Below are 27654 nucleotides of genomic sequence, written 5' to 3'. Positions count from 1 at the left end.
AGCTTAAAATTAATCTGATGCATGAATATACTTTACTTAAATTGCTTTGGGCTCAGTCTTGGACAAAATTTAGAAACCTATTGAAAAAGCTAACAAGTGAGCTGGCAGGCTAGGACCGAGATCCCTCATACCAAGCTACGCCTTGGAAAAATTACCTTTTCAATTGGTTGATGCTGACAGAGTTTTCATTAAGTTGTATTGGAAGCGGACAATTCACAGGCAAGTAAAAAGTGCTTTCTAGATATGGTGGTGGTATGAGTTTTATAAAATGATTTGAATTTTCCTTTTGAAAGGGTCATTTCCTTTTTTCCCCCCCTCTTCAAATATTATTCATTGTAATATTTCATTATTTGAAATTTTGAAATTATTCAAGTATTTATATCAGATTTGGTGCATTGATAATTATTAACTGAATTTAATACTGTCTCTGCAAGGAGATATAGGATTCTACTATACACTCTATTGCTTGAATAACAGTTGTGCTCAGGTGGTGGCTGCCTTGCTGTAGTATGTGCCCAACAGTAGAATTTTAAGGAATCCTTATAAAGTCTGCAGCAAAGCTTGCACATTTTCATGCCCAGGCAGCCTTCTCCAGAGACTCGTGTTCTGCTTTCCTGGGTTTCCATCCAGCTGGTCAGCAGCCCTCTCCAGTTGAAGGCACGATGCTTGAGCTAATGCAGTGAGACCTGCTGAGTGCATGAGGTAGCATGAATAAAGCTACATGGCCTCTGAGCAGCGCTTGCTTATGTCCATTTGTCCAAAGAGCTTGGAGCTGAGGCAAAGTGATCACAGGGCTGTCTACGAAGCACTCACTCATATCTACCTACAGTAATAATATTATCATTTTTCACTGTCGATTCAAATAAGACTGGAAGATAAATCAGATGAAAAACAGTGTAACTGTTATTCAAAGCATGCAAATTAGACGGTGTGATGAAGTGAGTATTGAAAACTCTGAAATATCCAGTATTCCCAGATTTTATGAAAAATTTTATTCTAGACCATGATTTTTTTAATTTCAGGATTTCAGCTGTAAGGTAATATTTTAAGATTGTAAAATCTTTCTAAATTGTGCTAAAACATTTTATCACAGTCAGTGTATTAAACTGCATTTAATATATGTTTTATAATTATATGTAATAGTCTAGTTAATTTAAGTAGTTTGCGTTTTGATTTTGGTGGCAGCAACTGACTGCAAAAGATTTCTTCTAATGCACAACAATATTGAGAGGAATGTAGAGTTTCAACTTTACCTTTATACAATGTGATTTCCCACAGTTCTTTCAAAGTGTTTTTGCTCATTTTCAGTATTTCCAATTTCCATAGAATCACAGAATGATTTGGGTTGGAAGGGACCTTAAAGATCAACTAATTCCAGCCTCCATGCCTTGGGCAGGGACACCTCCCACAGGATCAGGCTGCCCAGTGAGCAGTACTTGATAAAGGTAATGAGTAAAACAGAGCCTCAATAGCGATTCAGAGGGGGCAGTTTGTCATAGAAAAACATGAGGAAAGAAGAAGTGTTCAGTCTATCTTCTCAATCTCTTAGATATTTCTCTTTGGCAAAAGGACCAGCCATATCCTGGGGTCCACCAAGCCCAGCACAGCAGCTGCTCAAGGGGGGTTGTTTTTCCACTCAACACTGCACACGTGCAGCCCCACCTCGAGTAATGTGTGCAGTTTGGGGCACCTCAATAAAACTGTTTGAAATCAAACTCTTAGACTCTGTCCAGAGGAGAGCAGCCAAGATGGTGAAAGGTCTCAAGAGCAAGACCAGTGAGGAGAAGCTGAGGTCACTTGGTTTGTTCATCTTGGAGAAGAGAAGGCTGAGGTATGCCCTCATTGCAGTCTACAGTTTCCTCAAGGTGGGCAGCAGTGGGAGAGGCGCTCATCTTCTCTCTCTGGTTGCCAGCTGTACGACACGAGGAAATGGAATGAAACTGTGTCAGAGGAAGCTTGGACTGGACTTTAGGAAAAGATTTTTCATGAGAGAGTGGTCGGTCACTGGAACAGGCTGCCCAGGGACGTGGTCATGGCACTAAGTTTGTCAGAGTTCAGGGAGTGTCTGGACGACAGTCACATGATTTAATCTTGGGTTGTCTGGCAAGGAGCAGGGAGTTGGACTTGATCCTTGTGGGTGCCTTCCAACCTGAGATATTCTGTGATTCTATGATTCTGTGATTTCCTCACTTGCCATTTGTCTACCTAGCTGTTCTTCATCTCTTCTCTAGAAGGTCAACCATTTGGAAAAAAAGAATTTCAAATTCATGGAGTTAGAGGGGGCAAACTGGTAGAACTCTACAGACTTTAGGATATCTGATTGGACAAATAGAATGATGGCTTCTAACCATGACTTAAAGGATTGTCTCTAGATTTTATCTGATAGATCCTTATGTAAAATGTATTAAACCCCTCTTGCATGGCTCAGAACAGAGCACTTCACCAAAATGCAGGCCTGGGGAATCATTCTGCCTCCTGATTACCAGAAATGTATATTCTATTATGTAACATGGCACCAGTTTATGCAGCACTTCTCTTAACACTGTAATGTAAGGCATAAACATTACATACACATGGAACTAAGAAAGCACATAAAATTATGTTTCCAAATGGAAATGTAGCACTGAAACAATGTTCTAAACTCTTGTGATATTAAATTTTAAATTCTTTATAGGAAGTTTTAATTCCAATTTAGAGTTAGATAATTTCAAATATTTTTTATTAAAAGCAATTTTTCAACTCATAGCCATGGCTGACAAATTGTCCTTTAATTAACACCTAATTTCATATTATTATTTTCTCATTTTAATTAGTATGTAATTATTTAGTTTGCTATTTATTAATCTTATTGTCAGGTTGTCAAGTTACATGAACTGAATCTGCTAGTTTTGCAAATTCTTGTAATTCAGAATCTTCAGCTGTTTTTGGTTCCTATACCATGGTTTCAAGAACATTTTCCTTTTGCATGCTTTAAACTAAAAGCAGATCACTTTCTTTCATAGGATCTGCAGCTGATCTTTGCAAAATGGCTATGGTGGAGATTTTTACCTCTGTTGTCATTTCTCCAACTTTAACAGCCAGGTTAGTAAGGAATGATTGCAAAGCTGTTTGATTTTAAAACAAAATTTGTTGAAATGAATATATTTCTGGCATTTTAAGCAACTGTAGAAATACTGTGTATGCCTTTGAATCTTTTAACAAACAAGGACTTATGGCATGGTTTTATACGTTCAAAGTTACATCTCTGTGCTTGAGTAGTTCGATCTGTAAATCCATCCCAAATCAAGGAAGTGCCCTGGGGCCGTTCAAACTCAGTCAGCTGTAGTTCAGTGGTAGTTCCGCATCTTTGAAATCAACCCCACTGATCATATCCTTCCTGTATTTTGAGTGTTTTGTACAATGGGAGTTGAATATTCAATGGGCTGGGAAAAAAAACAGGAATCAGGAAACTGGTGCTCAAACAAAATAAATGAACATTTTTTATTCTTGCATAGATGGTTTTCCTTTGCTAGAGAAAAGCTAGGTCTTCATGATTCTCTTCTGTAGTGCCTGCTAACAGTTGGGTAGGAGCTCACAGAACATCCTCAGTATTTTTATGCTACTAGAAGAAATAATGAAGTCTACTTTCCTGGAGGAATGATGTGGAGAGGCAGTGAGCATCATTATTTGCTGCAATGGAAAGATACTTTGAAGTATACTTTGAAAGATACTTTTTTGGGGTTGAAAACCCCCAAACAGATGGATTCATGCTTTTTATAATGCTGTAGTAAATAATCCAGTAGAACATGAATTTTTGTAGTTCAGATAAAAGCAGAGATAGCAGGTAGTGCAGAACATTGGTGTTTCTGTTGTCATCCAGAAGGGGAATTGTTGAATTTCCTGGTGTTGTGAAAGCACTTGGGAAGAGCTGCATCAGACACCAGAAAACTATCACGGCCTCTCCTTCTTAATCCTATCATAAATGTCACAGCTGAGAAAGACCAAGACTGCAAGGGCATCTAAAAGAGACAGACTGTTTTAAACCAGAATTTTGAACCCCTGCCAGCTATTAACAACTGGATGGCTTTGCTGAAGGAGAACTTTCATTAATGGCTCCTTCCTGTAATATTTAGTAGGTACTTCAAGCCAGGCCTGTCAGAAAAGCACAATCAATGCCTTTATAAAATCGTGAACACTCACCTGGCTGGATGGTGGTGTTTGAAAGGATCTTTGTGGTCTTGCCAAAAGAGTAAGGGACTGAGACTTGAAAATTTATGTTTCCACTTGTCTGCCAGGTGACATTCGGTTAGTTATTTTTTCAGTGGTCTGTTTCTTGATTTTCTTATCAGTCAAGTCAGGATAATCATCCTAACATCCTTTGTAAAGCGCTTTGAAAAATATTGTTAAAAGGAAGTGTATACATAATTGGTGCTGTTGTTGTAAGAGTAGGAATGCACAGTAGCTCTTCCAGAACAAGAAATATAATCAATCTCCTATTATCATCACGTCAGATCATATTCATTCCAAAGATAGCACACTACTGCCTTTTATTCTATCTTTTCCCCCTTGTAAGTGTTCTTTTTTTTTTTTCCCCTATTAGAGCTTCTAATTTTGTAAACAGGGATTTCACTTCAAACAGCCTGTCAAGGAGAGAGATCTTTTATGTTTGCTTTAGAAGCAATTATGGACCCTACATTTACACTGGGGGGCAATGTCTTATTAGCCATAGCCAACTAATGGCTAGCACTCAACATTTTGTCTTCCTTACCTTGAAAATAAATAAAAAAATGAAGTAAATTCTAGATAAGGTCTTAGTTTTTAGTGTTTGTTTCCAGGTATATTTGCAGTCTTCTCCACCGAGAGCATTGCATTCCTTCTTTATACTCTGTAGGACATTCAGCTGTGAGGAAGCTCTGACGGGAGTATGAAGCTTCATTTTTGTAGGACTACTAGTTAGCAGGTTTTCAGTTATTGTTTGCACAGATGATATTGCATTTGAAACTCAGGGAAAGGTTATATTACATGAAAACTACATTTTCATGATGCTTCCTCAGAGGCCCTCTTGACGAAACAGTGTATTCCACTGTGACTGACTGACGGCTGTTCTATCAACCAGCAGTCTCATTTTTCTCTGTGAGTTTCTTCATCTTTTAATTCAAATGCCAGACTAGTAATTTATGCTGTTGACAATAAAAAGATAATCCATTACTTGGAAATAATTTTACAGAAATGGGGAAAAGTAGCGTTAAATGCAGTACATATGATAAGGGACTGATCCTGGTATGGGTTAGCTAGGGGCATCAGTGTTAACACCTCTGAATTTTGTGTGGCAGTGATGAGTAATCAAAATTATTTCTTCAGACTTCTTCCCTATTACCTAGATCTTTGTTAAGATGCTGTTCTGATGCTGATGGCCAAGTTGCTTACTGAAAATGTGCTGCTGACATAAATTATTCAAGTGCCATATTTCACCTGTCTGATAAAATTCACAGAACCTCCACACATTTCCTGCAGGCAGATGATAGCAAAGAAACTTCTGAAGCGAGATCAAGGCACGCAGCAGCTGTAAGAAAGATTTATAGAATTGATGAGAGTGAGAAGGTGTTTGGTGAAATCAGATGGACAATTGTATTTATTTCCAGTGTTTAAAACACTGTTGTAGTGCAGATGTATGGAAACCTGGTAAGAAAGAAGGATATGGCAGATTGTGGATCAACTGCTCCCTGTGGCAGTTCTTGTAAAAATTATCATTCTGGAAGCTGAAGATGCACTGATATTACCCAAGCCTACTGAGTGCAACATGGACTTCTCAGAAAGTCATTAAAGATGATAATATATCAATAACATGCAAATTAAATTTAGCAAGTCTACAGAACTATTGAAGAATTTGGTGTGAATCCAGCAATTCTGCCTTCTCACCAATTTATTGTTCCTTCAGCACTGGACCTGTGCCACAAACACACAGCTTTACTTCTCAGCATGTCCGGAGCTGAGTTAAAGAGGCAGGTTCAACAACAGCCTGGATATAAATGAAAGATCCAAAAAAGAGGAGCCACCAACAAATAAAAGGAAAAGGCATGATCATATTTTCTTGGTCCCAGCTGCTTTTCAATAGCAGTGGTTGTTGAAGGTTTTGTCTGTCTTTCTCAAGGAACAAACACTTTAAACAGCCTAATGGTTTATTGCATTGGTGAACTGTAAGTGCAGCTCACTTCTACACAGATAGCTAAATTATAAGAAACAACCCTAATAATTGTGGAAAAAAGTATTGTGTTATGGGACCTGGATGCTTTTCAGATACAAATCACATGATAAGTCACAAATGATTCATTTGTTGGAAGTGGCTTCAGTTTTTGTTACATGAAAGAGCATAGAGGCATTTTTATAAGGTGTGCAGGGCATTAGTACTTTGTTGACTGGTTTTAGTTTCTCAGATTCATACAAAAGGGCATACTAATAAAACCCGCTTCTTGATTGCATTACATTCAGTAAACTGCTTAGTGCTGCTGCTATGTGTGATGAATTTCTTTAATTCTGGGCATAAATCTTATGCCCTTCTGTCTGATTCTTCAGGAATTAAAGAACTGTTTTTACTCGTGTTTCTTCTGCAGCAATTATCCAGGATTTTCAAGCAAATGTTTATTGTTCTGGTATTCTGCCCACATTTCCCAGTGAGTGGTTGCAGATGTGCTTTAAAAGATTAATTCTAGCAAGGTTGTCAACTTTTATCCTCAACCTAACACTGGAGAAATAGAATTATAAGGCAAAAATAAAAGCTTTGGATCCTGCTTGAGAGGAGACTAAGATTTTTGTTTCACAGACACATACCTTTGTTTCAGCAGCAGAAGGAAACATCCTAGATCATATTGCCATGTCAGAAATGACTGAGAGCTCCTCTTTGCTGCTCTCTCAATCCAGTATGCAGCTCTTTGCTTCCCAAAGTGGCCAAATAACATTGTATTTCTAGTTGTGCTGTGACAGCAAAACCATTACTTTCCTCAAGCATACAAAGCAGTATTTTGCATGTATCCAGAAGATGGTGAACTGTTACCTGAACACTTCGTAAGCCAGAACAAGTCAGAATGATTTATTCTTTCTAGAAAAAGCTGAATATATTTAATATGCTTTAATATCACAGCCAAGAAGTACATTCAAAATGTAGCACGTTCTTCAATGTTCCTTTATTTGGATCATTCAACACAAATAAATAATAAAATAAAAAAGAAATTAAAAAAAGGTTTTAATAAACCTTCTGTAGATCACCTTTTAAGTTGGTATGTTTTAAACTGCTTTGGGTACATGCAAAAGTCCTATTCTCTTCAGTTAACATTGTATTCAACTTCCGGCTTTTCATGATGTGGCTGCTGGAAAAACAAATCTCACAATTTTGCTGAATTTTTGTAGTTAACATATTAAAATGACAAAATATTGTGCTGGTTATTAGAGAAACACTGAAAGAGAGATTAAAGTTAATGCAGGCAATGTGATGTATCTTAAGGTAGAGCTGTTGTAGCACTGCACTGGAAATCCATACAGCTGCAGCTTTGAAAAAACTTGAAAAAAACTACAAAAAGTTACAAAATTATTCTAACCTCATTCCTTAGTTTCATGACAACTTAATAGACATTCTTTGCACTGGAATCTCTATACTTTTGTGGGAAAAATGTGCATAAATTATGTAACAACTAGTATCTTAGTATCAGGAAAAAATTAATAGCGTTTTAGGGTAAGGAACGTAGAGGTTTCTAAGAATCAATTCCAACATCCATCTGGTCCATCATCGTTGAGTGTGGCCAGCAGCAGATGCTTCAGGAGGAAGGTGTAAGATTTGTAGTAGAAAGCTTGTCTGTCTGCAGATTTTCACCTTGCTCTGACTGTGGGGATGAGTCTCAGTTCTGAAGCACAAGGCTTAAGTCTGCCCTCTAAACCATGCATGTCATGATTTCTATATGTTCTAGAAGTCCATAGAAATATTTGTTACATGAGCAACCATTCTGGCTTTTTCTGACGTGTTTCATTACATGCTTTAGAAACCAATATTTTGGTTTATTAAATTTGAATTTATTAGGTATTAATTTCCCAAATTTCCAAGTAATTGAATTCTTGTTTTTTCAGTTACAGAATGCAAAACATCTTTCCATTTGTTATTATGTACACTTTAGCTCGTATTCCCCCCATTTTTCTAATTTCAAAATATCTTATTCTTTTTATATTTTTTTTTCTAAGCAGTTAAGAGCTTTTTAGATCTTTTGGGATTTTTTGTAAACTTATCATTATATACAAAGCTTTTAACCATGTACATTCCTGCCTGCAACTTCACAGGCTCCCATTATGCATCTAGAGGTATCAAATTCAAAATGAGAAAATGTGATATTATTAGTTGGATGGTTATTCTATTCATCGAAAAAGGGGATGATATGGAATGACAGACAAGGATAGTAGTGCTTGGGATGCAGAATCTGATAATGTTGTATTGGAAAATGGTATTAAGTTCAATGATCAGAGACAAAGTGCTTTTTAAAATAAGAATAAAGCTATATGTGAGTAGAAAAATACTGATTTTTTTTTTTTTAGTATTCCTAAATGTTTGTTGGTCTTTAGTACCTTCCTAAAGGCAGTGTGATTTTAATAACTATTTTTCATTTATACTTCTTTGTTGTGTCTATATAAAAACTTAAGAGCATAAGACAACATTATAGTTAAGTAACGCATTATCAGAGGATTTTTAGTGTAACTGCAATTTTTACTCAAACAATTAAGCTATGATGCATTTCAAATAGCTCATCTCTTTTACTCCTTCTCCAAAGAGAATCCTTTGGCTTTGGGAAATCTGCTGTTCAGTTATGATTTAATTCTCAGCATGTCTTCAGATTCGAAATAAAATGTGTAATTTTTCATGTGAAAATTTACGCTTGAGTACTCTTAACTCCGAACCAGACAACCTGATGGTACCACACCATTTTACTTACCCACTTTTAAACTTTATTTTGTTTTATTTTCTATTCAAATTCTTAAACAAGCCAGCTGGATGTAATATGTGAGCTCTTCTCAGATATACTTCGAAGAACGTACTTACATGTATGGCTTAGTCTGTCTCATTCCCTTCCTTTGTGTCGCCTGCGCTTAGTTAGACCTCCCATAGGAGCCTCGGGGGCTGTGGTGAAAGAAGTGAACAGATACAGCAGTTGAGACTGAGGTGAATTTTGACTGGTCTGGAGCTGGCATGTGGAGGGTTCAGACTGCCTGCTCCCAAACGATGGAGTAAATTAACCTGCAGTTAGTCTGTAGGACTTCCATTGGTGGTTTATATGTTGTAGTATCTTCATGCAGACCAGTCTGGAAAACGAGACCATATTATGCTTTGGACGTGTTATTAACTGCCGTAAAAGTCTCCCTAGGGATGTAAAAAATCTATGACAAATACGTGCAGAGGGCTGTCTAGTTTTAGGTATCTAATGTAGGTGGCTGTATTAGGAGATGGCAGTCCCACCAATTCCGTGCATAAAGATGGGGTTTTGAGATGTTAACTCAGAACCTCTAAGTCAGGCCCTACCTTGGCCCCTGACTATGGAAGGAGTATTGATTTAATTAGTTTGAGCATCTTTTGGCACATTGCAGTCACCTGAAAGGCTACATATTGCTGTTAAAAACCAGCTTCCACACCACAGTCACAATCAGATGCAGGTCATGTTTCTCAGTGGAAGAAATCATGCGTGTGCTCATCGGAAGTCATGCCAAATCTGCAGGCAATCAGGAAAACGGTTAATAAAATATTAACATGTAAATGAAAGGCATGCTTATCATCTGTAGAACAACAAAAATACTAGTCCCTGCCTAGTTTGCAGTCTCTAAGTTAGCAAGAGATAATGAGAGAAACTTGCTATTTCAGTATTCCTTCAAAGTGAAGATGATTCAATTAAGCTATTAAGCGAAAGTATAGTTTTTTTTCGAACTTCTTTCACTCAAGATGTTCAATGGGTAGGTGTATGCAGGGACTGAAATGGTGAAAGTGGTGAATTTTGAATGTATAGGTTGCTTTGTATTTTCTTTCCTCTCTATCAATGTCAGATTCCTTCTGTAGAACAGCATATTGCCTGTGAATCTTATAACTGTAACAATCCTGAAAAAGTACACGTGGCCTTGTACTATAAACCTGCAAGAGCAGAACCTATGGCGAAGATGTGAGACGGATAAGAAAAAGAGACAAAAAATCATTTAAAAAAATTTGACTTGTTTGGTGAACTTTAAGGAGGAAATAGCGTATACTATTCTACTTCTCAGCATCAAGCTAGGAAATCATGTTTAGCATGAATTAAAACTTATATAATGTCTTTCATTTGAAAATATGAGTGTATTAGAAATATTTATTTCTTCAATGTCGCATTGGTGCGATGACTATTATCCCTATTTTCTAATTGGAAGTGCACAGCTTAGCAGGAAAGTAGCAGAGCTAGAAAGAGAAACAGTAACGCTAGCATATAGTTCTGTATTTTAGTAGACAGAATACTGTCCTGAACTTTGAATGAATCACTAGATGTTTAAAATGGGGTAGATATAATTCTGTGCCGTTACTCCGTTAACTGGCAGTATAACTGAAATCATAGGCTGTGCTGTTCAGGATGATAAGTATTGAGTCCTTCAGCCCAGATGGAGAACCAAGCTAAAAGATCTGTTCTTTCTGTTCGTCTGCTGTTCTTTCTGTTCTTTCAGCAGATGAATTGCAGCATGTGGAGTTGTCAAGTCTATTGTGCTGTCCACACAGAAATGTTGAGTTCAGTTCAATTGATTCTACAGGTTTTCCAACTCACGTAAGGTAGCACTGATCTCTGGCCCGACCTGGCTCATCCTGAATTCGGTTTTGCTTTAGCATGGAGATGGGGTCATCAAATGAGCCAATGATGAGTGGTTTTGAAAATCCAATTATTTTTTCTCCATTCCTAAAACCTGATGAATTTAGGATAAAATCTTTAATTCCTGTTATAAGTTCTAAGAAAGGACTATGAGGACAGGCTGAGAAAGTTGGGGTATTCAGCCTGGAGAAGAGCAGGTTCTGGGGAGACCTTATAATGGCCTTCCAGTACCTGAAGGGGTACAAGAAAGCTGGGGAGGGACTTTTTACAAGGGACTGTAGTGATAGGATGAGGGGAATGGCTTTAAATTGGAAGGGGGAAGATTTCAATTATACATCAGGAAAAAAATCTTCATGATGAGAGTGGTGAGGCACTGGCACAGGTTGCCCAGGGAAGTTGTGGTTGCCCGCTCTCTGGAAGGATTAAAGGCCAGGCTGGAAGGGGCCTTGAGCAGCCTGGTCTAGTGAGATGTGTCCCTGTCCATAGCAGGGGAATTGGAACTGGATGATCTTTAAGGTCCTTTCCAGCCCCAACCATTGTATGATTCTGTGAAATATGCAGAATATATGTTGCTCCAGTCCTGATTGAAGGCACAAGACACTACTCTACTACAAATGATCAGTCTATCACATTTTCAGTGCACTGATTTGATCAATGCAATTATTTTCACTTATTCCATAGATTCACAATATATTCAGAGGTTTTAATGTTCACAGTTCTTTCTGATTTATATCTTTTTACATGTCATTCAATGATTATGAGCAATCTCTTGTTTTAATTAATTTACTTGCATTGTAAATTATAACTTTTCACATAACTCTTGCTACGGATGATCCTGGTCTTTTCATCTATTTCTTTTTGTATCCTGTGTCCTATTTTTCTGTTAGAAATATGTTAACCTGTTTCACTCTGCTTCTGACTGTGTTGTAAGTGACTAATAATTTAAGATCTATTATTAGAGCTCACCACACTGTTAGTCAATGTCACATTGTAATTTAAGGCAGTGTGAAACTATCTTAGGATATTTTCCTGAAAGCCGTGAAATGTTATAAGTAGTAACCATGTTGATGTTTCAGCCATTTGTAAAGAATTATTTACTTGAATAACTGCTAAGTGTTAAGAAAAGTCTACAATGTGCATTAATTTAAATATTATCTACAAATTACAAAGCAATTTGGAAATGGGGGGTACAGTTTCATGATTCCCAGCTACAATGATTAAAGAAGTAATAAAATAAAGCTAGTAGGAATACAGTCTGATTATATACATGGTATTTTTCCTTTCTGGGTGAGAACTACAGTCAAGGTTTATATATGTTAGATGATTGTATCTATTTTGCCACAGGCTTCAGTCAATCAAATACATTTATTATTCCATTACAAAAGTACTGTTGCACCCAAACTAGCAATTTAGGGTGCTATTCCTGTAAGAACCAAACAATTAAGTCACAGTCCATATGCAAGAGACCTATTGATAATACAGACAAAGATAAAAACAAAGCAGCAGTATGAATTCATTACAAAACAAGTCTAACTGAAGAGCTTGGGTACTTGGAGTTGTATGGGTTTCAAGATGTTACTGCTTTCAGCTGTACCCTGTTCTTAGGAAGGCAACAGATCTGATACCAGAGGCAACAGGTCAGGTCGTTTATTTGTGTCTGCATTTTTCTTCTTCAACCTGCTTGCTTATCAGCATGAGGACTCCTACTTTGTACTTAAGTGAAAAGATTATTTCCTGGAAAGGACTCAAGTCACTGACCAACCCTACACTGGGAGTTCATACCAGTCTTACTCTTGACCTAACTTGCATTAGTAAAACTACCCAATTGCCCCAACTTTTATTGCAGCTCAGCTTGAGAAAAACAATCTATGTTAATAAAACAAAGCCTGTCCCTATAATTTCTTGCAATTTTCTGCAAATTGTACTGGTTTTAAGCAATCCCTTGTCGCATCATCAAATCTCTGAATGACATTCATAAACTGGCAAACACAATCTGGGTTTATGGTCATGGCCTTTATGTTTTCAGGACATGTTGAGTGGCAATCCTTTTAACTCCATTGATGAGTTTTTCATATTCTTAGGATATTTTTACTTTAACATATCTATTGTGCATGTGACAATTAGTTAATTATATGAATGGAAAGCACTGTTAAAAATTTCTTGCATGTGTTACCTTAAGTCTCTGAAATTTTTCAGGTTAATTGCCCAGATTCATGATGAGTTGTTGTTTGAAGTAGAAGACTCTCAAATCCAGGAATTTTCAGGTAAATACAATCTCTTTCTCTCCCACACCCCTTTCCCTCAGTGACCTGTGATTTTTCAGAGGAAAAAGAGTTAATTACACAAGAAGCACCACATCGATTCTCATGATTAAGAAAATGTGTACTAAGCAGAATTTTCTGAATGTTTTTTTACCACTGGGTTTTATGTAGATCAGATATGATATACTCATCTGGAGTTCTTCAACATGCTTATTTGTATTAGTTTTCTTACAAAGATTTGCTCATCCGAAGTGTGAATCCTATAAAGCAAGATTTCAAAGGGTTCTAGACAGAAATAAAAAGAATGGCTTGGAAAGCAACTTTCTAAGTACTTCTGATTGGGGCCTGTTACATAAGGCACTATGAAATTCTTTATGTATGAATGCAATGTACTGTGATTTCCAAGTTAGTTTACTGCTTTTTTAATATTAAGAGAACTTTATGATGGAACTTTCCGGGTTAAGGGTTAGTAAAATTTCCCGCCCACATTTTTATCCTCTTATCTGGCTTACTTCCAGACATTACTTCCTAAGCCAGATTTTGTCTCAGCGTCCGGCACAAATTTAGCTAGCAAATGAGAGCACATAGGAGGCTGTTGGGTCTCTTCTCCAGTAAGTAGTGGATTTATTCCTGTAGGCACCAAACTTATATTCACAAACTTTGGTCTAGTTTGAAACTCAATAATACCTTCAGCTAAAGCAATGAGCACAATGTCACAAATATTTTAAGTGAACCAATACAAAAAATATCTTCTATTATAACCTAAGCATCTAAGAAAATATTAATTTCACTTTCCTATGTTAGGTTCATTTAAATAATACAATTTGCTGTATTAGTCTCTTTTCATCACTGATCCCTCTTGTGAGTATTAATTCATAATGGGAATGTTAAACCTCCATCTAATCAAAACAACCTGGGAAATATTTAAGTTCATTATATTAGGGACATTGTAATTAATTAATATATTAGCATTTGACCTCTAAATACAGGAGTTCAAATCTGGTTTAAATTAAAGAAACACCGTACTATTTATCAGAGATTTCAGTATCTGCTCAGGAAAGGCCAATGTTGGAAGTACCATAGTTTCAGAGTTAGAAAGTATAGTATATTGAATGAGATCTGCAAAATAACATAGAATGATTTTTATTATCTTATTTTACATCAGTTTGCTTTAAGTATAAAGCTAATATTACACCCAAAAGATAAAAATTATTCATGGTTGCCTACAGATATAGAAAATCACAGATTCTGCCCTCATCAGGTCAAATTCTGATTTCTGTTACTAGTATGAATTTGTAGTAAATTCAGCAAAATCAAGGCTATTCCAGTCAAATGGAAAAACCCTCTAGCTATCAGATGAATAATCATAATAAATTATTCCACTGTCTGAACATGATGACTAAAGTTTTTTTCTGATAACACAAAAAGAATCCAGATCTAATTCTCAAGATGTGACTGCCCTAGACACTACACTGTAACCAGTTTGCAGATCTCCACGTCTACCAGCTGTGTGCAGAACAAACATCCCAGCCAACTCTTTGTTCTGCTTCAAACCTATCACCATGTAATTGAAGTTGCTAGAATGACCTTTAGGAAATGGACCTGGGCAGTCTAGAGCTCTGAGATACCTTGGAAATTGTTGTTGCACTTAACATAGGCTTCGAGGCTTGAGTGTTCAAGATGGAAGTTTATTTCATTCTACTGATTGACGATTGATTTTTAGGTTTGTCTCAACTTCGCCCTAAGAGGCAAGGAAAAAAAGGAAAATTCTCCATTACAGTAACTTTCAGATATACTCACTTACCTGAGAACAGAAGAGTGCTAAAATGTCTTTTTTCTTAACACTAAAGACCAACCTAAGACATTCCTTTCCTTTATTTCCTCATTCATTCATTTCCTTCCCCTTTATTCATCACTGGTGAGGCCACACCTGGAGTACTGCATCCAGTTCTGGGCTCCCCAGAGAGACATGGACACACTGGTGAGGGTTCAATGAGGGACAACAAAGATGATGAATGAGCGGGAGCATTTCTCTTATGAGAAAAGGCTGAGAGAGCTGGGACTGGTCAGCCTGGAGAAGAGAAGGCTCGGGGGCTGGGGGGTCTCATTAATGTCTATAAATACCTTAAGGGAGGGGACATAAAGGGCAGAGCCAGGATCTTTCCAGTGGTGCTCAGTACAGGACAAGAGGCAATGGGCACAAACTGAAAAACAGGAGGGTCCTTTTGAACATCAGGAAACACTTTTTTTACTGTGAGGGTGACTGACCCCTGGCACAGGTTGCCCAGAGAGGTTGTGGAGTCTCCATCCTTCGAGATACTCAAAAGCCATCTGGACACAGTCCTGGGAAATGTTCTAGATGACTTGGTTTGAGCATGGAAGTTGGACTAGATGACCTCCAGAGGTCCCTTCCAGCCTCAACCATTCTGTGATAATAGTACTGTGAATAGTTCTGCTACTGGTAAAAGAACGAATGCAAGTTGTCTTGAAAGTGACTGAAGCTGGCTCTGCCTTCAGTGTCATTAACGAGAATTTTGCTTGATCAGAATAGGCACAGAAAGCAGCATGTAGCTTCCAGTCAGGAGTACAGTGATGAAGCAGATCTCCCTATTGTCCCCAGTCCATGGTGTGAACAGTCTTGGTTCACATCACAGAGCCATCTGAGAACGGTTGACCTAGATTCCTTTCAGATAAAACTAAATGGGAAGACTCTTTTCTCCTAATCTTTTCTAATTATTTCAGGAGCTGCTAACTGAGGTAACAAATTAGGTATGTGAGTTTCAAACGAAAGAGGGAATGTCAGTAGGATATGTGCTCCTAGCTCACTTCAGTGCTTTGAAAATCCAAATATGGATTTAATCTCTTTGTTCAAAGCTCTTTCTGTCTCTTAAAAAAAGTTCTTACTCTTCTTACTTTTATTTGCTGATATTCTTTAGCTGTCAGCTTTGTCTTTACATATCTAATGAGCTTCTGTCCATTCATAAACTTTAAATAACAGAATCTGCTGACTTGCAGATTCCAGCCTGCAGCTTAATGATCCAGAGAGAAATCTCAGTTGTACAGTCCCAAAGCTTGGTAAAAGGAGAGACGTGGACTTAAAGCTGAAGAGTAGTGTTTGATGGTTTTAATGGACTACAGTTCAGTGCTGTGTTAGTCTGCTAGTCTCCTGCATTAAGTGTGATCCAAGAGGCACTGGCATACTATTCAGTGTTTGCATTCTGATTCCAGTCATGCTTCTGATCTACATTTTCAAGAAAGCAACAGCAAATATACGTGTCTCAGGTTTTGTTGTTTGCAGAATGGATAAAATACTTTTAAGAATTTATAAATCAATAGCATAGAGGTAAATAGTGTTATTTCAATTAGATCGTAGGGCAGAACATAAGCCTTCTCAACAGCATTTCCCTTATGGAAAGTCTTTTGGTTTTAATTTACCACATTAAAACGTCTGTTTGCTTCTGAGACTCTCCTGAGCGGAGGCTGAGAATTGCCACACAGCAATCATAATACTGGTGCTTTCTCTATTCCTTCTTAGGATTTCATAGGCAACAACAAGAATTTTCAGTACTTTTCAGTATATAGAAATCCAAGTTATAGTGCACCTAGTAATTTATGCCCAACAGATGATTTTAAATCTTTTGAATTTGATGAACAATGGGCAAGCGATATATTTGGGGTTTTTTTTGTAATATCTACTTCTGCACAAAATACTGCATGTAACTTACTTTAGGTGCTATCTGTATTTTGGAAGAATACCTTCGTCAAGCAGAATCAATCACTCACAGTTTTATAGTACGCATATGGTGCACTCCAAATGGACAAAGCAAAACTTCATTTGTTTATAACAAAGCTTTGAGCCTTCAAGTCTCAACATACTTTGAAATACAATAATACATACTGCACTGAATTGTGTGATTTTTCAACAAAGATATGACATATTGCTTGCTTCATTTCTCTGCTTAGGGCAAGAACAAGAGATCAAAAGAGGGTTTTGAACATCCTGATTTTCTGTTAGAGATTGTCTGGAAAGTTCAAATCAAGACATTTGGCAGAAATTAGTTTGGTTTCGGCAGAAGACTGCCAGCTTTACCCTCAATAATCTGCCTGGTTCCTAGCCAGCTTGCCTGTCTGGCTTCATCACGGCCAGAGCTCTCCAGCAACCCACGAAGCAGAAAGGCAGATGATATTTTGGGAATGCCAAAAATTGGGTTGTTGGATCTGAGAGGGCTCGACATCTCTGAGTTCTGGAGTCTGTGTAATCAGGTAGACAGACTGTCCCCAAATCAAACTGTGAATTTGTTTAGGGATTTGGGAATTTGGGAACTGCAGAACTCAATTTTTCATTTTGTAGAGACTGTTTCCGAGACTTCCTCTCTATCCTCTGTTTGAAATTCCTCTTTGCCCTTGGATTATTCTGAATATATTACTGCTAAAAGAGGGAATGCACTTTGGGGTTATGAAATGCAGAATCATTTCTTTTTCACAGTACAGGGATAGCTGTAGTTACAACTATAAGATCTGACTTCTGAAGTATATTCCATGTAAATCTGGTGGATTTGAAAGGTAAACTTTGCCACTAGCGATTGCTGTGGATTGTTCCTTGTCACTATGCTTGCTTAATTGCATCCATTACTGAGATGCATAATTAAATGAAAAACATGTCTCTTGAAATAACTGATTTTTTTAGAAATAATGTGTATTCCGGTACTTTGTGTTAGACTGCTCAATATCAGTGTGCATTATGGCAGTTTTAAAGGTGTTTTAGAACTCATTTATAATCACATGTTATTTATAGAACTAAAGAATTTAAATTCTATGTCTATTGTTACATTCGATACATGTTAAACACAGAATTTGAAACTATTTTTTTGATATTTTACCAGGTATAAAATATATCAGTTGAAATACTTTAACTGTAAGAACACCAAAAGGACCAGTCTAAGAAAAAAAAAAAACCAGAATAAACTAAGCCCATTTATTCTAATAGTAAGAGTAATTAAGATTTTTACTACCTAAGCAACAATATGTTAGGGTTTCTTTACATCTGCCAATATAAATTTTTGGCTCATGTACATGTTCCGTGACATTTCATTTTATTCTCCTACAATTTCCAACTTAATGGGTACTGAAGCAGCTGCATAAAAAGTGCATGTGTTCAAAGAGGGACTAAAGTAACAGAAGAAAATGAACTGTTCATCACAAGTTAGTGACATTTTCTGTTTTCTGACTTGAAAAACACTGGTGCATAACCTAAAGATGCCTCCAGATAGCTTTCAATTTGAAAAAAAAATCCCTGTTCCATAGATCATGTGTCTGGCCAGTTTCGATATGTTTCTGGAGTCATAATTTCATAGGTGAATGAGCTTGAAAAATGTCTTCAGTTCGATAGGGACAAATAAGCTTTTGTTTCACAGCAGGCATGCATGTCTTTTCTTTGCTCCTATTCACACCACTTTCAATAAGCATATTTAATCTGGCCAGTATCAAGAAAACCTGATGTATGTTAGAATACATGTTGGAATTTCAATTCCTCTATGACCTTGTCCCTTTGCTGTCATGAAGTTTTTTAAAAATATAATATTTTAATATGACATTAGCACTCACAAAACATTCTAAGATGAACATAATCAACAAATTTCATAATTGCTGACTATGGATTTTGAGAGATAAGTGGCGAAGGCGGAGAGAACAGCATTTTGCTTATGCCTTTGCAGTATGTGGCTGGCTGCAAAGGAACATTTTAAGATTAATAATTTATGTGCCCTAGATATACAAGATTCTTGACTAAAACAGAAATAATCATTACTCCAAAAGCCTCCAATCTAAATCTGGATAAGAAACAAAAGATTAGGAGTTATAGAAACATATCTATTTAAATATAGCAGTCACTTTTATTAGTGAACACACTCTATAATGTATATGAGATAAAGAAGATACAGTTGTGTATGCCTGGATTATTTATTTTGAGCACTGAGAAAAAGGAGAGTTTTCAAGGAGATATGAAAGGCTAGCAGGAGAATCAGATATTATATACATAGGACTAAAGGGGGCCTCTCCTGCAATTACATTCCACCATGCCATATGGTCTCTTAAAAATTATCATCTCCATATGAAAAATTACTCCCACCTGGAGACTTTTCTAGAATTTCATCTAGAACTTTAAATTTCCATCCTAAATATATTCAGCCATTTATATACCTATTTATTTTTGTGCAAAGATTATCATTTAGTCTAAATACTTCCTTCTTCACTGTTCATTGTCTTAGCAGATGACTGAATAGGAATGGTAATCCAGCAGGTTGTTTTTTGTATTTCTGTTACCACCGTGTATTTATTATTTCATTCAAATTATGTTTTGTAAAGTAGACATAGATGAATCTTTTAGATACTTTCAAAGGTATCGTTTCAGAAGTCTGAAACACAGGCAAAACTAGTTCACGTTGCTTGAAATGAATGATTTCAGTAAGCCACACACTAAACTCTGGGAAGACATGGAGAAGTCAGTGTGACGTTAGAAAAAGAACAGGGAGCCAAACTGGCATAGAACAAAACAGTGAAGAAAATGGAGCGAACCCATAGAGAGTTTTTTTTAATGGGTTGTCAAAGGGAGTGAGGAACCATTAGTTTGTTCACTGATTTGGCCACTTTAATCTGCGGTATCTAAAAGGATATCAGTAAAGGATGCAGCAGAATTCTGATCGTGACAGATGCCTTAAAGTGAAAACTGTGTGAACCGTCAGAGAAAGGTGTTGCAATCATCACTGCCATCGTGAATCCCCTCTGGGGATAACAGTTCTCTGGAAGAGAACTAGTCAAGTTCCTAGGTCTAGAGAACTAGGGGGAAACTGGTCTAACTCAGTGCCTATGCAGACAGCACCTTTTATCATACCTTTCACATCTTTCAACCCATGAATTGATGCTACTGAACCATGCTCCATCTTTTGGTGTCTGTTGGAGCTCTTTTTTTTTTGTCAAAAAGACCTATTCCTCCCATTGCCACCATGCTTTATTGCTCTTTATTAGTCTAACAGCTCAAAAAACATTAAGTGCCACAGAGCTGATTGTGCCCTTAGGTTCTTTGTAAATGCTTTGGTGGAACATACAGAGCTGAGTGAATCTGCATGAGTAGGGCAGGAGTGTTATGCTCTCACAAAAGCTGTGTGCAGTCGTAACCCGTTAGAGAGCTTAATGGTGGAAAAAACATTTACCCAGGGACTGACTGACAATCCACTTAGCCCTCTGAAGGCACGTCACCTGGTCAGAGTGCCCTGATGTCTGCTGCATTGTTGACCTTCCAGAGCTGGCAGCTTGTTTAATTCAGAGTGGGGTTCTCAAGACGGAGGCAGTCCAGTACTCCTCTATTAATAGCCACATTGACTTGGACTGCATTTTAAATGGATAATTATTTAGGCCAGCACTTCCTCTTTCACTGTCTGTGGATGTCACGTTTGTTTCTGCACTCCCAAAGTGATTCCACTACCTGAAATCCAACTTGGAGCAAATATATAGGTGTATCTGTACGTAGATGTGTCAACAAATGTTTGCGTCCTCAGGCTTGGCACTTCAGCTGCTGGTCTTTTGAGTTACTGCATAATTCAGAATTCTGGAAAATCTTATGACAGCTCATTAGCACGCAAGTCTGAGCGAGCCAGCATGGTCTGAGCACTCTACTGCTGTTCAGGCAGAAGCTAGTTATCATCATTAATATCAAGCCAGCCTCAGTGTCACAGATGTGAGACAAAACATTGCATACTACTCCTCATTGCTGGCATTGTTAGAAAAGGTTTCGACAGCAGCCAGAGCAACACTGTGTATGCAGCTTCTTAGCTTCTTAAAATGCTTGTTGTTCCTTCGCATCTAACCTCAGCAGCAAAAGGACCATAATGTGTATTGAGGGATAAGTTATGCTTCTAAGTAATCATGTGGGTTTCAGTCTAACAGTTATCATCACATATTACATACCTTGATATATCTCAATTCAATGAGGTACATAATGACATATATTATCTAGTCATAGATTCTTAGAGTGATTTAGGCTGAAAGGGACCTTAAAGATTATGCTGTTCCAACCCCCCTGCCATGGGCAGGGACACCTTCCACAGGACCAGGTTGCTCCAAGCATCTTCCAGTGTGGTCTTGAACACTTCCTCATATGTAGCATCTATGACTTCTCTGGACAAACTGTTCCAGTGCCTCACCACTCTCATCAGGAAGAAAATTTCTTCCTAATATCTAATCTAGATCTCTCTTCTTTCACTTTAAAGCCATTACCCCTTGTCCTACCTCTTTACATGTCCTTGTAAAAAGTCCTTCTCCAGCTTTTCTGTAGGCTCCCTTTAGGTACTTGAAGCTGCAATAAGGTGTCCTCTGAGCTTTCTCTTCTGGCTGAACAATTCCAACTCTCTCGGTCTGTCTTCATAGGAGAATTGTTCCAGCCCTCTGACCATCGTCATGGCCCTCCTCCAGACTCGGTTGAACAGGTCCATGTCTTTATGTTGGGGGCTTCTTAGCTGAAAGCAGTACTCCAGGTGGGGTCTCATGAGACCAGGGTGGAGGGGCAGAATTCCCTCCCTCAACCTGATGGTCACATTCTTTTGATGCAGCCCAGGATACTGTTGGCCTTCTGGGCTGCAAGTGCACACTGCCTGGTCATGTCCAGTTTTCATCAACCAGCACCCCCAAGTTCTTCTCCTCAGGGCTTCTCTCAATCCATTCTCCTCCCAGTCTGTATTTGTGCTTGGATTGCCTTGATCCAGATGCAGAACCTTGCTCTTGGCCTTGTTGAACTTCACAAGTTTTGTACAGGCCAACCTCTCGAGTCTGTCAAGGTCCCTCTGGATGGCATCCCTTCCCTCCAACGTGTCAACCTCGCCACACAGCTTGGAGTCATTGGAAAATTTGCTGAGGGTGCACTCAATCCCACTGTCCGTGTCTCTGTCAAAGATGTCAAACAACACCGATCCCAATACTGACCCCTAAGGATTGCCACTTGTCACTAGTCTCCACTTTAACATTGAGACATTGACCACAACTCCTTGAGTGTGACCATCCAGCCAATTCCTTACCCATCCACTGGTCCATCTGTCAAATCCATGTCTCCAATCAAGAGACAAGGATGTCATGCAAGACAGTGACAAATGCTTTCAACAAGTCCATGTAAATGATATCAGTTGCTCTTTGCTTATCCATCAGTGCTGTAACCCCATTGTAGAAGGCCACCAAATTTGTCAGGCATGATTTCCCCTTAGTAAAGCCATGCTGACTGTCATCAGTCACGTCTTTATTTTCTATGTACCTTAAAATAATTTCCAGGAGGATCTGCTCCATGATCTTGCCAGGTTCAGAGGTGAGACTGACTGGCTTGTACTCATCCATCCTGTTGGAGTGATGAAGGTTGCTCTGTAACTTTTCCTCTGGGGGCTGTCTGGTCATCCTGTTTCACTTTCAGCAGCAGCTTCTCCTTTTAAAAAATCTGTTCGTCCACGGAGTTTCCCTTTGATTTTTATTAGAACCATATTGTGTTGCAGCAGCAATCTTTGTCAAGTGAGACACTAACTCGCATGACCAAGGATGACAAATCTGGTCCCAAATGACTGAGTTGGAATAATTATAGATACATTTTCACAGTAATAGTGAGGATAGTGTTATGACACAAAGAGTTCTTAAGTTACACAAATCATACTGAAGTTTTACTGTTTTGATTTTTGATAGCTCCAGTGTCCCACAGGAAACATTTCTTCTTTAAATTTGGCCCTAATCTTCTTACTCTGAAGAATAAAGTATTTTAGACAGTTCAGACTTGTAGTATTTTTTCCCCAGCTTTTTTTCTTGATTGAATTTAATGACTGCACAAGAAAATTAAAACATATAAAATATCCCCAAACATAAGAATACAGACATGCTGTACATCTGTATGAAATAAGTTAGTGCTCTGCTTCTGTACTTATGGGATAGATAAGTTAAATCATTCTCCCCCAAAATTCAATTTAAAATAAGGAATTGAACCTTCCACAATAGATAAAGTATATTTTTTTAAGAAATATGAAAAATATTGTAAATTATTTGATTTTTTTTCTTTTAATGCAGAAATTTAGGTGCTGTGTGACAAATATAAAACAAGTAGGGTTTTATATATAACAATTCTAACATAATAAAGCTCTGGGTTTTCATATTTACCTTACAGCACTGGTAAAAAGAACAATGGAGTCCTTGCAGCAAACCACAACCTTGGAAGTGCCACTAAAGGTAGGGACAGTTCTGAATTTCCATTAATATCTCAGACATACTTAGTTTTGTGTTATCGTCATCATTTGAAGGATCTAGAGAAAACTATTTTGCTTTTCACTTCAATAGTTTCGTTTTCATGTTTGTGGGGAATTGCTTTTTTAGATTACTATAAAAATTCTAAAGGAAAATAACTGAAAGAAACTCGACATCCATTTTCGAAAGTGTGATTGTCATCTGCTCTTTGTTTTAGCAATGCAGTGTGGTAATTTTGAAATCCATTTCGTTTATTGCCATGAAATTTCTTTTGGGTGTGGTAAAGTGAGAAATATGTGCCTTTAATAGGCTCTTTAAATGTGCCAGGCGTTCATTACTGCTGAAAAATTATTGCAAAAGATCTTTCTTCAGTTATTTCCACTTGGAAAATTGTTCTTTTTAACATTGTCATGTGGATGCCTAGCATAAAAAGCAAAAAAAAAAAAAAAATTGGAATATTGGTCGTTGTTTAAATACAGGACGTCTGTAAAAAAATTAGTATATTCATATGCAGCTATCATATCTATGTATGTATTGGGCCTAATCGTCTTATTTTATAAAATAATTATATTTTTCTCTCTGCAAGGCTAGTACCCTTCACCCTAGCCTACTGCTCAGCTTTTGTGGCTTAATAAGAGATGGTAGTTCCTGGGAATCCTTTAGCTGATTAAGTGAGCAACAGTCCAAGGGTTTCCAGTTTCCCGAAGAATGAAGTACTTGGTGTTGCCAGATCACTCGTTTGGCGGTATTACTGAAAAAGCTTTGGGGACAGAGAAGAGTTTATTGTATTTATTTCAGAGATAGTTGCAACATACAGACTTGCACTAGTGGAAATGGTTGAAAAAGAAAACCACTAGGTAATTTCTAGCTTACGTCTTCCCCCAGATCTTCCGTATCTATTTCAGCATCTCAACCACTTTGTGAGGCTTTCTCTGGAGGTCTCGCAGTTACGTATTCCTGAGTCCTTATGCAGCCCATCTTTCCCACAAAAGCTGTGGGGAGAATGAAGGGTATTTGAGATCTAAATTATTCTTTCTGCTTCCCATACTGGAATTGCCCCCCTGACTGTTCACTTAGTCCTTGTAAGAACTTGCACTCTTGTGTGCCACATTTGGTCAAGTGAGACATTTTGCCCAAAAAAGGAAGCAAAACCGTTTTTCAAGGTATACTACATCTAAATAGTTTTAATGACAGTATTGGACATCTGGCACTCATACTGCTTTAAATTTCATTAAAATAATCACATATGGTATCATTGCTAGTATATAAAGCGAATAGCAATACTGTAGTCCTTCTTTGATAGTTCTGGGGAACTCTTTTTGGCAACTTTGTCAGAGACAACATCATTCATACTTGGCAAATGGCCTGAGGAAGCCATTGCCATGAAATAAAGTATGAACAATTTAATATATTCCTAAGAAAGACAAATGTTTACATGGTTAATGAGTGTGTTTGTAGTTGTATGAGCAGGATATCATTTCAGGGTTATATATTTCAAACTAACCACTAACACGAAGAAGGTTTTAATGTCCTATGGACAAAACAGGACATACCATCTTAGACCACAATTTCTTTCACCTCTAAAGTGTCTCCTAACACACTGACAAATTAATCTTGATGCTTTAGCAAATGCATTCAATATGTTGTTCCTCAGAGAACAGCTATCCTCTGTTAAACAACAACTACATTTTAATAGGTGAAAAGAAACACGTTCTTGGACCACAGGTAGTTGTCTGGGGTTTTGAAAGAGTAAGACTTTGTAAAAGGCAATGGAAGTATCTGGAAGTGCATGTTTTATTACCCTTGTTTTGGTCTTTTTTTCCTGAGCAAATTACTATAAGAGTCATGACATACTTTTACTCCTACTGCACATTAGCCTGTCTGCATCATGAAGACACTTCCTCTGAAACATCACGAATGGATCAATGGCAGAAGCCAAACAGAAAACATAAAGTACCAACAGCTTGATTTCAAAGGAGAAATTTAGAGTGATCTTTTAAAAAAAGATCTGTATTTTTGTTCATGTTGTTTACCCTTCTACACAGTAAGGATATGTCTTTTAGGATTAGAGATGTTGAAGATGAAAAGATTTTTGTGAAATGCTCTCCTTCAGCACACTTCAACTAAATATGTATTATGTGCTCGGTTAATATGAATACTATTTTTTAATACAGAGGAAAAATGTCACTAAAGTAGAGCACACACATAGTCTTAATGGGGAGAGATTTCTTTTTCTTCTTTGTGGAAAAGGATGCTTTATCTTTGAAGTAGCACCTTTTCCAAAATATAGTCCTTGCTAATGAGGCAGCTTTCATGTCAGAACATCTACTGTGTAACTGAGCACCAGCAACTGCAAAACAAACTGAAATAAAACCAAAGCAACAACAAAAATACTCCAGAACTGGAAAAGTGGATGGTATAATAAAGAGCCCTAGTATCTTTATGAATTACTGACAAAGTTGCTGATTATAAACACTCTAATTTTATAGCTCTTTTGAAAAGCGTAATAAGATTAATTTTGCTTTAGCCTATTCCTTGCAATTCAGTAACGTGTATTTGCAATTTCAAAACTGAAGGTTAGTCTTGTTAAGATGTTTTAATCAAAATTATATTTATAATTAATAGATATGCAGAACATTTCATATTCAATAGGCACGTAATCTAGAGCAGTATCAACATCCAAAGGCGAAAGCAAAAATAGTAATCCTGCTATACGTGATGTGTTTGTTTGTTTAAATTTTTATATTTTTTTTCTGACAGGTTCCCTTGAAAGTGATTCTTACCGCTGGGAAATCATGGGGGTGTATGACAGAATTGCAGGAGATGTAAAGCAGTCATCGGGGATGTTATTCAGTACCCGTACACCTCATTGGCCTATGCTGATTCCTCGCTGAATCACTAGGCAACAGCGCTGCTGGATCTTTCATAAGCACCTAATACTCTGCATGTGAATTTTTTTACTTCATTTTGTCTGTAGCCCTAGGCAACAGCAGTGAGATAAAACTGGTTTTCACCAGTTCATTATGTTTCCTTTAGCCAAGGTAACCAGCAGGGAGCTGCTTTTGTTCAGAGCTAAATTACTACATGTAAGAAATGAAGCAAGACAATATTAACCCTTTGGGAACATGACAAATATATTTGAATTAAAGTGGTGTTTAGACTTTAATGCTAAATATTTTGTGAAGAGCTTGTGTAAAAATACTTCTAATCTGGCATTAGAAAGACACTATTGCATTAGAAAGACACTAGTTGAACTGTATCAGCAAGTGCGTAACTGTTGCGTTCAGCTTATTTTATAATTTGTGAGTCGAAGACAGCTGCTTGGTTTGCAGCTCGTATAAAATGTCACGTTCCACAGACTTAGAAAAGGAGTTCTTTGGAAATGAAGAGTCTCCACCTTAATTTGTATTTATGATTTTGAAGCAAAACAGGTAAACAAAACTGGATATCTAAATGCACTCAAAATAACCAGATTCTTGTCAATTCAAATAATTTCAAACTCAATTTGTACACTGTAGCCTTGGCATACTTTAAGCTAAGTATAGTTTTGCTTAAGCTGTTATTTTTACTATTGCTGCAATGCTAATATGCTTAGATAAATTTTGGGATTCAACATCATACTTTTTAGGATTCAAGTTTCTACTTTAATGTTTGGATTTGTTATTAATATTCTGGTTTCCTGTGGAGTTTATTCTTGAAAATTTGTTTTATAATATTACTGATTGCCAAATTCTGTCTTCATGCTTGTGGAATATGAAACTGTCCTCGAAGTCCAGTAATTATTTAGAAGTTTAAGTCAAGCACAAAACTTTTAAGAGGTGTTTAGTATCTTTCGGTGTTAGATCTGATGATTGAAGTAATACAATTTAAATTTTAAGTGTATAGTTACAGAGATTTTGCAGCAGTTTTAATTTGTATCATTAAACAATTTTGCATTGTGCTTAAAGACATTAAACTATTAAACATTGTAATATTGTTTTCTTATGTTGCATATTAATCATGCATTACCTGTCGGCTGAAGTGAGTCAGTAGTTTTTAAAATAGTCTCTTATAGTTATAAAATTAGCAGTGGTCACATAAGCAAAGTCAAAGCCTTCTGCATATTAATTGGGGGTCAGCTTTGTGGCTGGGGAGCATGGGTGTGACACTGCACCAGGTGATGTGAGCCCTGAGTCCAGTTCCACCTTTCCAACAGAGAAGGGATTGCATTAGTTTTCCACCGCTTGTTACCATTTTCAAGCTTTTTGTGTTGCAACAGTACTGAATAAGTGCAAAATGTTCTATTTTCTCATCTGTTTCACTCC

The 27654-nt window shown here is 37.3% G+C and overlaps 1 protein-coding gene across 1 annotated transcript in view; it reads left to right on the top strand.

Annotated features, from left to right (window-relative positions):
• POLN (DNA polymerase nu) overlaps positions 1-27201 on the top strand; it is a 97655-nt gene extending 70454 nt beyond the window's left edge. Inside the window, exons 21-24 of the mRNA XM_009562014.2 lie at positions 3003-3081; positions 13026-13093; positions 23274-23335; positions 26111-27201. Of these exons, the coding sequence (XP_009560309.2) occupies positions 3003-3081; positions 13026-13093; positions 23274-23335; positions 26111-26179 (278 nt within the window). The 3' untranslated portion in view covers positions 26180-27201. The remainder of the gene's footprint in view (positions 1-3002; positions 3082-13025; positions 13094-23273; positions 23336-26110) is intronic.
• The last annotated feature ends 453 nt before the right edge of the window (positions 27202-27654 follow it).

This window comes from Cuculus canorus, chromosome 4, assembly GCF_017976375.1.
Source record: "Cuculus canorus isolate bCucCan1 chromosome 4, bCucCan1.pri, whole genome shotgun sequence".
Classification (NCBI taxonomy): Eukaryota; Metazoa; Chordata; class Aves; order Cuculiformes; family Cuculidae; genus Cuculus; species Cuculus canorus.
This window is presented reverse-complemented; position numbering and strand designations above follow the sequence as displayed.